General features: G+C 42.0%; 1 protein-coding gene across 5 annotated transcripts in view; it reads right to left on the reverse strand.

Annotated features, from left to right (window-relative positions):
• Window positions 1-14,078, reverse strand: part of kiaa1522 (KIAA1522 ortholog) — a 42,973-nt gene that overhangs the window by 22,128 nt on the left and 6,767 nt on the right. For 2 of the 5 annotated variants that reach the window (XM_023344782.1, XM_023344781.1), the window contains exon 1: window positions 6,897-7,382. The exons of the other annotated variants lie outside the window; for them this stretch is intronic. In XM_023344782.1, the coding sequence (XP_023200550.1) occupies window positions 6,897-7,035 (139 nt within the window). In that variant the 5' untranslated portion in view covers window positions 7,036-7,382. Of the gene's footprint in view, window positions 1-6,896; window positions 7,383-14,078 lie in introns of those variants that run through there. 5 annotated transcript variants of the gene reach the window in all.

Consider the following 14,078-nt stretch of genomic DNA (forward strand, 5'->3'; position numbering starts at 1 on the left):
TAGATGAAAAACCAAAAAACCTCTTGTTATGATAAATCCTCTGAAATATTTTCATGTCAGATTTAGGAAAATGTGCTCATGGCTGCAGCTCCTCGTATTCCCAGCCTTCTTAACCTTTTTCTAAATTGCAATAATGACTCAAAGTCCAAATGTCAAAATCTCCAGCAGCTTATTCTTGAACGAAGGAAATGTCAGCTTTTGAACCCAGCTTTCTCTATTAAAACAAAATGAATCAAGTCAATTTTGTAGCTATTAAATAAACAACTTAGCCAAGAGATTGTTGGCAAAAATCTCGCTTATATTCCAATTAGTTTTTTTGCTGACAAACCAGAGGAAATCTAAACCTGAGAACTGTGAGAAAGAAAAATGTGAGCATATTTAGGAGAAACAAAGAGGCCAAGTTTAAACTCCAGACCAAAAACCATCTGCTGTGGGGTGGAAGTGACGAGCCTGACTGTTGTGTGTCGTCTGAATCACGGCAGACACATTAGACCTGAACAGATTGAGTCTGTTCCCAATGTTTTCACATGGCAACACATGCAAGTGTCGCCGTAGCGATAGAGACGCCGTCAATACGCGTGTGTCTGCGAGAGACAGAAGAACAAGTTTTCCTGTGTTGGACCGAGTGGCCAGCAGACGCGCCAAACTGCGAGACTTCACTAATGCTGCTGGAAACAAATTCTTCCTCTTCGCGCTTCGCCCCCTGAAATCCCAACACGCACGGCACACAGAGTAAGTCTCCCTCCTGTAAACAAATCTGAGGGATTTCGATGGAATCGGTCTGTAAATCCATGTGCAAAGGAGTAAATCAGGCGTACAACAAACAAGCCAGGGTTGGCACAGACTAAAATAAGTCAAAACCTTACAATATCTTTCGAGCCCGAGGTTTCTTGGCATCAGGAAAATGATATGAAAAAATATTTGCTCCGGATTTTGCTGGCAAACGCCATCAAATATTAGGTGCCAAAAAGTTAGCGGAGTTTATATATAATTAAACACGCTATAAACGTTACATAACTTCCACATATGCATCTTCAGTCATTTGCATGTCTGTTTGCAGAGGGTTGTAATGAAAGATATAAAATAATTGGAGGTTTTGTAACGGGTAAGATCTGCTTGCTACATTTTTTATCCAGTAGCAATATTTGACAGAATAGGCAATTTATTTATTTCAAGCAAATTAAATTGACTCGGTAAATGCGAAGACATTTACATGAACTTAAGTTGTCATGTCGGATGTAGAATTATTTAAGTCTTTTATTTTTAGCACTCATCTTTTTCGGGGAAAAATGTTTCATCATAATTATGAAACAGGAAACCTTTGCTCCAGGTTTGAGTCCATATTTTCCATAACAAAAAATATTGAAGTAGTTATGCATCTTTCAGGGCTTCCACATTTATACACTCAAGCTAACAGGCCACACTCGGGGCCAGACGTTATTTGCATACTTTATGTTGTGCTTTTCTTACAACAGCCGGGCAGAACATGCTAAGTCACTCACTGGACAATGTAACGTCATAAAAGGCAGTTAATGCAGCTGAAGATGATAAAGTGTATTTAAGCCAAACTGCATCAAATTCTGTTTAACCTCAAAGCCAGAGTGATGACCACTAACTGCATGGGGCTTGTTTTTGTGTGCACTGTGTTTCAAAGCTTGGTATTCAAATTACATTACATGGTAATACAGGAAGCCAGAGGCTGAGGCCTATTACACAGCAATCCTTAGTTCTTCTGTTCAGAAGAGTGAGCTCACTCCACTGTAACATGTTTACAATCTGAGCAGCAACATGGAGTCCAGAGATAAAAGTGAACGGTCGCCGCTTTTCTGGAGTCTTCCACATAGCATGTTGAAAATATTCCTGTGCAGACGCACGTCTTCAACCATTTATCAAGATTTTAGCAAACTTCAAAGTTATCTTTACATGTTAAATGACTTTTTGAAGCTAAGTAGTTTCAGTTTTGTTTTCTCTGATTACTGTAAATATGTCACATCAGTGATTTTGTAGTCAGAGCAGTGGAAGGCTAACAGCTACCGAGCTAACAGGTACTCTGCTAACAGCTAAACAGACGTGACGGCTCTAAGCTGATGTTAGTCATTTATAACAATTAAAACAAAAACATTTTATCTCCTTGGGACATGACACTGATTCAACAGATGTTAAATGCTTGCATCTTCACAGGAGGCAAACTACTGTCATGTTTCCAAGCTAAGTCAAGCTAGTTGATGCTGCTGGTTGCACTCCAAGTCCACCTTAGTGTAACATGGTGCATGTTATTCCATATTTTCAGAGTGAATTCTCTTTTATTTTATTTTATTTTTTTTGCTGATTGTCATGGTCCAAACGACAAATGAAAAACTAGATTTTATGTAAAAAAGATAAATACAGATGGTTTAATTCGTAGCTAACATGCTAGGTTTGAGTGAAAAGAGGATTGAGATGACGATAATAACAAATAATTTCAAGGATTCCCCCCCCCCCTATTATAATTGCAAATAATCTGCACAGTTTAATTGGAAAATAAACAATTTTGCAACAATGATATTGCAATTTATATATATACAGCATGGCACTAAATATATCCATCCACTGAAGCAGGGGAAAAAAAAAACACTGATTAAGAAATGAGTTCAGGGTCTAAATGTCAGCATAACCCTTCATGGGATCAATTGACAGCTGTGTCAATGCATGTCTACAACTATTTCAGTCTAGAGTTTTGGAAACAAAGGTTAAGTGATACATATAGGTAATGTTCTGCTGGGAAACCTTAACTCCAGCCACTCACAGGAATGCTACTTTCACACCTACGTCCTAAACCTAAACATTGCACCTAAGCTACATCTCTCCTACAAAACCGTATTCCCTGAGAAGCTTTATTATTCTACAGTAAGCTACAGCACACTGCAGGGAATTATTTTTCACTGACAAGTTTGAAAGTTTGATTTAGGACAGGCTCTAGGCATGCGAGGGAATGAATGAACAAGCGTAATCCCATGCGGAACTTGATGGCTTTTACACCAGCGATTGGTGGGTCCTTACAGAGAAAGTCAATCCTCTAGGCTTGTACATTAAAACTCCTGAACATTTAATTAAAAAGAAAATCCTGTCAAATTTCTTCCATTTCTCACAACAAGATTATTCTGCCACTGAAGACACATTTAAGCCCAAACTTATTTTTATTCCCACATTATTAAAGTTTTCAACAGGTTTCTTCTTCTTGCAAGTAATATTAAGATTCTGGAGTTCCAGCTTGAATGTGATGTAAAATCTGTGGTAGGAGCTAAAGATTAGGGTGATGGCAGGAATGCCTTCCAACCACAAACACTTGGAGCTCATCACTAATGCTAAATCCCTACAATACCAGTGGAAACAGGCAAACAGATGGATAGCAACTATGCAAAGAGTGTTACTGTTGTAATTCCAACAAAAAGTGTTTGATTGATTAAGAAAGTTATCAACGATTTTTTCCAGTCACCATTTTGAAATAAGATGTAAATACAAACAGAAATACACATACTACTCCGTTTACAATGTTGTATATTTTCTCTCGTTTCTAATGATAAATACTTTTTTGGTTAAATGAGAAAAAAATGTAAATTTGAATCTACAAAACTGACCACAGCAAAAACCTCGGCAAAAGTTATATTCCAACACATTTTGAGGGATTTCTTTCAAAGTTCTTTCAGATTTATTATTATCTACTGACGACTCGCCGGACTAGAGGCTTGCCCCACCTGTGCTCTCTCAACTCAGCCATGACCTGTGCTGAGCAATTTTGCAATTCAAAGGCAGCCGGAGGACTTGACTCCATCGTTACGCCTCCGTCTTTCAGCCACCGCATCAAATTATTGTTATAAGCACCTGATGGTGCCGTCTGAATGACATCGATAGTTACATATCTTACATCACCTGAAGACACACGACTAACGCCGCCTGGTGTAACATCCGTTAGAGAATATAAATCTGGTATATGCCATCTGGTGGAGTCACCTGATGTGACATTGAGAACAGAATATCAACCCAAATTGTACTTTACCCAAAATGTCAGCAACATACAAAACGATGACGGTCAGTAGGAAAGACCTTTGAGATGCTTCTGTAGATCCAAGTCCATAAGAGTTAAATGAGGAGCAAGAGCTCAACTCAGCTTATTAGTGCTGGGGGACAAGATCGTGGGAGGACAAGGCAGAAGAGATGAAAAGTCATCCTCTCCTTATTTTACTGTGTGTTGCCTAAGCTGCTCTGCGGGGAGTCCCTGACTTTGACAGTGACACACATTGAATGGGATCTTCAAAGGGAGGACCACGAAGGGAGCGGAGAGCGTCTTAGCCACGCTCGCAGATATCAAAAGGCTCGGGCGAGCTTTCCCCAGCAAGGAAAACGAAAATGTGGGACATCACGCCTTCCGTACAAGGCAGCTGAAATTAAAATGGCGGGGACGTCAACAGGCGGCTTTATTCCCGAATTAGACAGAAGACTATACGCTGTCTCTTCTCGTCTCCCCGCGCCGTTGTAATCTCTGCTCTTGTTTCCATCGTCCCTCCCTAATTCTGTCAACAGCTTCCTTTTGAATGAGCGCAAGTCTTCGTGCGCTCGCATCCAAATATCTCACCTTTCAAACGCTGGGAGATAAGCCCGTTAGGCAGCGATCGAAGGTCAAGGAGATAGCGTCACTGAGCGAGGCAAGAGGAGGGGAGTGGAAAGGGAGTGAAAAGCCACAGAAGGGATGGTATTTCAAGGATATCCAGTGATAATTCAGCATTGCAGTAGTACTGTTTTATTAGACAGCTTGTTGGAAGTCTTATCTTTGCAAAGAGAAATCATCTCTCTTTTTCTCAGAGAAAAAGGTGGATGGGAAATTGAGTTGAAACAGCTGCATTGTGGGGTCACAAAAAGATGTCAGTCCAGACTGGAAGTAACACTTATGGCATGTCAGATGTTTTCCATTTAAACTTTGAAAGATGAAGATTCCTTTAGTTTTGGGACTCATGTTGCCAAAAACGCTGAAACACAACATGCAGAAGAATCTATATAGAAGATTTGGAGCAATGGGCTGGAGTTAATGGGGAGGGTTATGACTAGGATGAGTCCTAAAGTCTCTAATCTTGTCTAGAATTTTTGCAAAGGAGTTGAAACTGACTCAATAACAGTCCAGGAAATAAATGTTTGAGTTAACCTTTCTATACAACAAAGAGACGATATACCATCAACTAATCCATGTTCAGAGGCTTCAGTCCTTCAGTTTCCATTACCAACAAAATTGAGAAAGCTACGCTTCCGTATGCATCCACTCCACATGTTTCTGTGTAAACTGTAAGTGAAAGAGGAAGTGAACAGAGTGCAACAAGTGGTGATAATCACACACATATCCACAGACATTAACCTGTTATTGTGTTTCTGGGCCCAAGGACACATTGTCTGACTTGCAGAAAGAACCATACATGTGCTTTCCGGGTTTGCCTGGTGATGTCCATATTAGTTTTGTGTAGAGAGTAGCTGATCCATTGCCTTTCTACAATCAACTGGTTTGGGTGCCTGTCCTGCTAGTAGAAATTTTGCACATTTGAAATGTGAATGTTGAGAAAATTTTGCACAAATTCTCACTAATTTGTTACACGTTGGCCTTTTAAAAGGTGTTAAAATTCAGATTTTGGTTTGTAGTGGGTTCGCCTGTTGAGTTTCGGACATTCGTCAGCTGCTTGAAGGTTGCCCTTTCCGTTCCAATATGAGCCAGTCATTTAAATCCACATCGGCTGTGGGCATCAAGGGCAGGAAGAGTTCATGCAAACTGCCAAATATATTATCAGCTAGCAGAGTGCGAATTCAGTAGACCTCACGTATGTCCAGTTAGTAATCTTAACTGTGGAACGCTCTTCAGTCTTGCAATCTTGCTGATAGGTGGTGACTTTGCAGGGTAAGGCTTCACTCACAGTGGGGAAGGAGTGGAAGGTTAAAAGTCAACTGAAATCAGAACAACGTGTTGGGCTTTTGCTTTGTGTTCTGTGAAACCTCGATTAAATAACCTCTTTCTTGAGGACTCGTCATAATAGTAGCCTCCGGAATACGGCAATACTCCAAACACTACAATATGCAGCACATATTGAGAGGACAACAGCATTTCTACATGAGACACATCTATGTCGTTAGGTGTGCTGTTTGAAGGATGCAGTAAAAACATGCCAAACCCCTGACAGCCCCAAATAAAACGACCAACGTCCACCTCCTACAAACTGAGAAGCGAGAAATGGAAATCTACTTCTGAGAAACTGGTTACGTCAGCAGAACCTGAGTGCAAAAACAATTCACATCCGCTGAGCATTATCTCACAATCTCTGCATGCCTGTCAATGTGCGATTGTGTTGAACCAGTTCCTCAGGTGGTGTTTTTTTTTTTTTGTCGCTTCGGGAACAATTAACAGAGAGACAAGGATCAGTTTTCCATAGCAGGTACGGCATTCCACACAGTCAGGGGAAAAAAAGATTCCCATTATTTGCGCTGAGATCGAGTCCAGCAGACTGTGTTAGCACCAGGAAGGAAGAGGATGTGGTCGGACTCGGCCTGCAAAATGCTTGACTAGTTATTTGTCAGCAAGAAGTCCAAACCAGTGGACCAAAACACAGGGAAAGAAGAGGGAGGGGAAACAATCCACTTTTGCTAACACACACATTCTTTTGTACGCCTGTGCAATAAGCAGGGACGCTTGAAGCTGACTAAGATAGAGTCAGCATGGGAATGAAGTCACCAAAAAGAGCTTACAGCAGGTCTTCACATGACCACACAAACACCAACAGACACAACAAACTACATAAGATGACTTCACTCTTATCTTTTTTTGTTTTTTTGAAAAGCTGTTTTGTAGATGACTAACTCCTCCTTCCTTCCTGCTGTCCTCCTACCTGGACTCTGTCTGTCCACATGTCCCGGCAGACGAAAGCTTGCAGCTTTTTGCCGCTTGGGACTCGGGGTCACCGACGGAGAGCCCTCTTCGGTCAACGTGCTCTTCTTCTTCTTCTTCGTCTGGATGCTGTTCCCCATACTGGGGCCGTTCCTAAAGTGCGTCTACAGCATCTTGACTCCTTGGTAACTTTACGTCCGCGTTCACCAGCTTGAGTGGACGTCGGCAAGGCATTCCTCAATCCCGCCGGTCAAACCATTCCTGACGATCCCACCCTTCCAAACACACCGGGTTGTTGAGTGTTTGAGCTACAGACCTACTGACATCATTCCTACAAGAGCTCTTATTAAACATGCGGATCCAGAAAAGAAAGCAGAGGAAAAACACACACACACCCACACACACAAGCGCATTCAAATCAGTCGAGCGTCTCGAAGCTGACACCCAGCTGCTCGTGTGCATCCAGCCGCTGACGGAATGGCAACATCCAATGCTGAGACGCACAAGTGTGTTGCACGCATGTGTGTGTTGTATATGTGTGTGTGTGTGTGTGCCACTCCCACTCCTCCTCAGCCTCTCTGCGCTCTCAAACCGCGCCATCACACATCTGAGCACTCTCTCACGCTGAGCTCCATCGTACGGATCATTCAATAATTCACACGCTCCTCTTCCTCCCACCATCCCGGCGTCAGAGGCGATCGGTTGTTTGTGCTGCCAAACATTGCAAGCGCAGCCGGCAGGTCATGTCCACATAACTTGGAGGAACCCAGATTCCTCTGTGTGTGTGTCTCTCTCTCTCTGACACACACACACACACAGAACAGGGAAGGTGAACCGGTGGGAAGAGAGCGGCACATCAAACGTGCTTGTCCGACGGAAACGTGAAACCCATAAACAGCCACGACGTGCTTAATAATGCGCTGTGATTTTTCTGAACGCACACATGCAGACTCTGGTTGAGGAGACGCAGGCCAGAGAGCCAGTCCCACCGATCAAAGCTGGCTTTGAGATGAGAGCATTCCGACTACGTTTGGAGAAAATACAGACCCGGAGCCAGATGGTCTACACGAAAAAGATAATGGGGAATTTTGGAACCTGAGGTTGTTTTTTTGTTTCTTTAAAGAGACCCACCATCACATCAGTGTCTTTTCTTTTTTAAAGCTGAACTCCTTCGGTGGCTTTCAGAAACGTTCAACCCGTTTGGACCTTCTCGCATTTGTCAAGTTGGGACTGTGGATGGAAGTCCCAACTTGACCAAAATTAGCATTTTTGCTAAATCCGACATATTTACGACAACAATGTGCGTTTATTGATGTGCACAATATGTCCCATTTAAGTAAAACCAATCTTGTTAGCAACCGCTTTATATAAAATGGATTTTGTGGAATTTTCCGCCGTATACCAACGCAACATAGTCGATGTTGGTAAACAGAAAAGGCAATTAGGTGTGATTTTTGGCAGATAAAAAAGAAAACCTGGAAGCGGTTTTGTTTGTGTCTAATTGCCAGAGATGGGAAATAAATTCAGGAGCAGTTTGTCGTTACGACAAAAAAGCTTTCAGGTTATGTAAAACTCGCTGCGACTTAAGTTTCTTGTTAAAATTAGATGAATTTGATATCTATTCTCATTACAAATAAAAGTAACTTATGTCTTGTTAGTGTTAACAAGACATAAGCACACGCTTCTCTGAGATTATGACTTTTTAAAAAGGCATAAATCTCCTCCCTCGGATTCTGCTTCTTCTCGCCTGCTTTCTTGCAGACGACACACAAAAATCCCAAGAGGCGTTGCTGGTTTTAATGCTGCTCCCTTTCTTATTTAAAAGAGAAGATATTTTGGTTTTAATGAGATATAAATGTTTTAAGTCGTTTTTTCAAAAAAAATCTCATTAAATTGAGAATTTCTCATCTTGACGGGTTTTACATCGCGTTATGACGGAAGCATCTTCTCATTTGAACGAGATGCTGCTCCTGAATTTATTTCAAGGCTTTTGAAATTAAGCACTTCGGGGAGCAGGACATGTGTCTAACGGTACTAAAGTCCAGCCAGAACGTCTCGATTGGATTTAAGCGTAAACTTTGGCTGGGTGCTCTGTCCATCTGTCCATACTTGAAACCAGGTTTTTAATAGGATTGTTCAAACATCTAAGAACAGGAATAAAGGTACTTTACTTTGAAGGGGAAGCATTATGTGTTTTCAGAGCACAATCAAGAAACTATTTTACCTTTAGTTGTGATAAATAAAAGAAATTTCACTTTGTAATTTAATGCCTTGAAATTGGGTCTCTGTCTCTTTAAGGAAACCATGCTCTTTCCAGTACAGCAGTGGTTCCCAAAGATTTTCTGGAACCCCCCTTTGGATTACAATAAAATCCCCCCCAAAAAAGAAAAAAAAAAATCAACTGGGCACACACATCGTTCAACCAGACATAAACCTGTACACATATTTTGTTTTCAAACTCCACTGAAGTTTATTTCACACTTCAGGTTGCAACAAAACAACCTGTTACAGTGAAACACAGTTGTGTAACTGTTTTTTTTCCCCATTCATCCATACCGCTTCCCAATGGCACTGCACCCCCCCCTAGGGGGCGCGCCCCACACTTTAGGAACCACTGCAATACAGGAAGTGGTTACAACTTTGCTCCTCTGTTAACTGTTTAACGACGTTTTACCAGTGCTGCAGCACATGCAGCAGTTCCACCAGGTGGTTGCTAATTGCTGCTGGCTAGTCTGAAGGAGCTGATTGGGGGAGTCGCAGGGGCGGGCCGCTCTGTGAGGCGAAAGCTTGGAAACTGCGGCTGTGAGGAGGAGCTGTGTCTTCAAGGCAGAGCTAGATCCACAGAGGTGTTTCACACAGCTGAGTGGTTGCCGCAGGAGACTTCAGGATTTCTCAAACACGCATGAAAGAATCAAGGCAAAACCCCAGGCATGTTTTTGATGAATAATAATATTCTAACATGATGTAGATCTCAATGTTACATAATACTGACCCTCTAAGTTACTTTGGAGTTTGTGATATTCAGACAATCCAGTGAACAAGATGTAGTTGAACACACCAACAAAAAAAAAGCAAAAAAACGTCAAAAGGTGCAATGGTTAAGAGGCTCCGCAAATGCAAATATAGCAGTTCCTGTAATTCGCAGATATTTTTTTTTGACACTCGCAGCCGGTGCAGCCATTCAGTCGCCATGACCTTCATTCTGGAGCTTCTGAATCGACACCATTCACCCAGAATCACGTCGGAGAGCGAAGATGACACGCGCGCCGTTCCGGACGGAAGTCGCAGCTTCTGACCTCCATGTGTAACGCGAGATTTCTCCCAGGAGCCGGAGGCAGGGAGAGAAAATGAAGCCGCGCGCTCATCAGAGTGGACGCCATGTTCATGTTTTTTCTCCCAGACGTCTCTGATGTGCTGAGAACAACAAGAGGAGATGAAATTGAGAAGTAAAGCGGATTCGCAGTGATGGCGGACCGCGTTGTTCACTGAAAAACTGATGTGTCAGATTCACATTTAAAAATAAAAAAAACCTCACACAGTTTGCACTGCAAACTGAATATAAACACCATGAATGCAAGTGTATTAAAAAAAACCCAAACATCTATATCTTGTAAATTATGCTAAGCAGAAAGCTAAATAGGTTTGAATAAATTAAGTAAATTTTACGTTTTGTTACATGTACTTAATAAAAAAAGTAAAATGAATAAATTTTTCTTCACAAAAGGTAGATTACATGAAAAAGTTGAGTAGCTTCACATTTTTGTGACTTAAATTTACTTATTTGCGTTCACAGATCGGTGAATCTTACTCACTTTGAAATAAATCCTACCAGATGATACAACTACGATAAATCACTTTCCAAGCACACCAGAATATTTAAGTAAAAATGAGAAGGAACTACTTAATATATTTAATTACCATTAAAAGTTTGTTTAGTCAGTGTGGGGCAAGAATACATTTCCAGTGCCTTGTTTTTTTCTGGTATCGATTGTTAATCCGAGAAGCGGGAAGAGTTTTTCTGACGGTGAAACATGGCTGCTTAGAGAGAAAGAGGGGGATGTATCTGTGCAGGACGTTACTCAGCGTTGGTGTTGGGCTGTAAAGTGATCTGCTATCATGCGGCCTCTTAATGCAGAACCGCGCCCAGTACATTTGTGATGGTAGAGAACCGCCTCAGAGAGAGAGAGAGAGAGAGAGCACTCAGACACCCCGAGCTGCAAAGCGCCATGCAAAACATGCCCCAGATCCATTTCAATGGGAAAACCATCAAAGTCTGTGACACATGTCACCATTAGACAGGTGCAAGAAACTCGCAGGTGAACAACAGTGTGTGTGTGTGTGTGTGTGTGTGGGTGTGTGTGTGTGTGTGTGCGTGTGTGTGTGTGTGTGTGTGTGTGTGTGTGTGTGTGCGTGTGTGTGTGTGTGGACACATTAAAGGACTCCGGTGTGGAGACAGGTTGCTGTCAGGGAAAGTGGTTGTCAGGGTTACCGTTAGAAGCGTGAAAAGTCGTGAATGCTTCCCTCTGTTTCTGCGCCTTTCCAACACGGTCGACGTAAACGGCGCGGGAAGACTTGTTGAAAGAAAAAGCAAGCATCTTTCTATCCGTCATTCTGCTGCCTTTGCTAACGTTTGACCTTGATTCATGTCTTTACGGACGAGTTCTGAAAGCCAACAAGTCAACTCAGTACTCCCATCTAGTGGCAAAGCGCCGCCATCGCCATTGCAGTTCAGGTTGCTGTTGAACCAGAAGAGGAGTGGAATATGTTTGATTCATGAACAGATTACAAGAAATATGTGGACTGTACATTCTCTTCATGCAAGAACCACAACTTTGAATGTATCTTAGTTTATGATGTTATGTAATGGAGGATAACAGCAAACATGTTTTGCTCTGGTTAACCTTTTGAACGACCATTCCTCACATTACTTAAGTGGATGCATACAGTACTTGGCAACAAAAAGTATTTATCTTTTGTTGACTGGTGATATTGTTTTTTTTTCTTTTCCTCCCAGTACAAAATAATTTATTGCTTATTTATTTTATTTCTTTCCAGATTACAAAATATTCTTGCCTTCCTCTAAAACCAAATAAATATAAAAAGCTGACAGTAGTGGGAGAACTCCCATTGTGTTGCATTCATAAGTAAAACTGCTTCCGATGCAGAATCCTGAACGTTTTTGCATGGATGAAAAATAGCTTACACATTTCCCTTTGGTATCTCGTAGGAAAGAAAGTTTCAAGGAAAGTTATTGCGTTTTTCTTTACGTTTCAGGTGGATTCCTGACTTCTAGTCCTCCGAAGCAGCAGTGCAAACCTCAGCGTTGCGTCTGGACTTACTGCCTAAGCTGGGCTCGAACATGAAGATGTGAATATAAGGTATCACTTAATCCCCTCGACACGCTGCGGCACAAACAGGCGACTGGCGCCGGTGTTGACGAAGACGTCGGTCTAATCTCAACACAGAGCATTTTCAGTGAACCTCAAAGGGGATGAAACCCAAAAGGCTAATCATCTCCAGCAGCAGAGAGAATCATCCGCCCAGTCAAAGCTTCTGCAAAGCGTGCCTTTTTTGCACACCCTCTAAGGCAGGGGTCTCAAACTCCAGTCCTCGAGGGCCGCAGTCCTGCAACTTTTAGATGTGCCTCTGCTGCACCACACCTGAACAGAATAATTAGGTCATTAGCAAGGCTCTGGAGAACTGATCTACACAAGGAGGAGGTAATTAAGCCATTTCATTCCAGTGTTTTGTACCTGTGGCACATCTAAAGACTGTAGGTCTGCGGCCCTGGAGGACTGGAGTTTGAGACCCCTGCTCTAAGGTGTGCGCTTCAAACACACACGCACTACCACCGCGAGCCCAGCAGGGGGCAACGGGAGGCGCCCAGGTACATCACCACTGCTAAATTTACTGCCAATTGTCGATGTTGCGACAATTCCCGTAAGGCGCCCTGAGCCGCATGAGATAAACATCAGAGTTCGCGCGTTTGTGAAGACACAAGAGACCCAGAGACGCAGACGATTAAGCAGCACTTCTTTGAGTTCGAACATGCAGAAATCATCAGAGGATTGACGATTACTTTGCTAAAGACGGATTGAATTCCCAGGTTGTTCTGTCATTGTGTCGCCTACCCTTTCCACACAGAGAGACTCAGTGGGAAGGAATAAGCAGAGTTCAACAGGTGTATTTGTTAATCCGTGTTACATAAGAGCCTCCCCCCCACACACACACACACTCGGACTGTCCTGAGGGGAAATTAACTGTGTATCTCAGTTTAAACAGAGACCCACTCCCTCAGTCCAGGCTGATGTGTTCCAGCTGCTCTTCCACCACTTCAAACATCCTGCATGTCCAATGAAACAAAACATTATCACTAACCCTATAAAGAAAAAGCTGCAGGAATTTGGTGAACTGCCCATGATGTCTATTTGGTTTGCATCTGGGGTTCTGTTTGGTAAAAGTGGACAAAGATCGGTTTAAATGTGCTTTTATGAAACAGGCTTATCTGCAGTGAATTAAAAAGTAGGGCTAACAAAAAGTAGGAGACAAACATGGTCAAAATATTTCAAGGAGATGAAGTACGCTGTTGTCATTAGGATGACTTAGTGTGATAAAGCAGGTGTTAGCTATTTAATTGGACGGCCTTGAAACCATATGTCTGAGACTCTTATTTTGAAGTGTGAAAGGAAGTAGTTCTCGAGTTGCCATGTTTTGTTGACAAATTTGACATCTTGGCATTCTGAGTGGAAAATGCAAAAGAATGAAACGAAGAGAGAATCCCGACTCGGAAAGTCTAAAGTCTCCAAGTTTATTTTTCAATATGGCTGCCGAGAATATAAAGTGTAAACTGTTTATCAACTCTTCTGACAGTATGTCTTTCATGAAATCAATCACATGTGCTTTCAGTGGTTAAATTCATAAAACTGGGAGAAATGGCTACACATTTACAGTCTTGAATTGGTAGTAGTAACTAGTACCACAACTAGCTGGCTAACTGTTAGCTGCTAGCAATGCTAAGGCCTATAATCTGGAGTTTCCTTTTGGCGCTAAACTAAAAGGCTACTTCACAGTTCTTTATGGCTATGGAGCCTATTCAATCAACACAATATTTAGCCTCTGACAATTTGATTACCCACAAATTATTTTAAAAAAATTTAAATAAATAAAATGTAAAAAAGTGCCG

Source organism: Xiphophorus maculatus, chromosome 13 (assembly GCF_002775205.1).
Source record: "Xiphophorus maculatus strain JP 163 A chromosome 13, X_maculatus-5.0-male, whole genome shotgun sequence".
In the NCBI taxonomy this organism is placed as follows: Eukaryota; Metazoa; Chordata; class Actinopteri; order Cyprinodontiformes; family Poeciliidae; genus Xiphophorus; species Xiphophorus maculatus.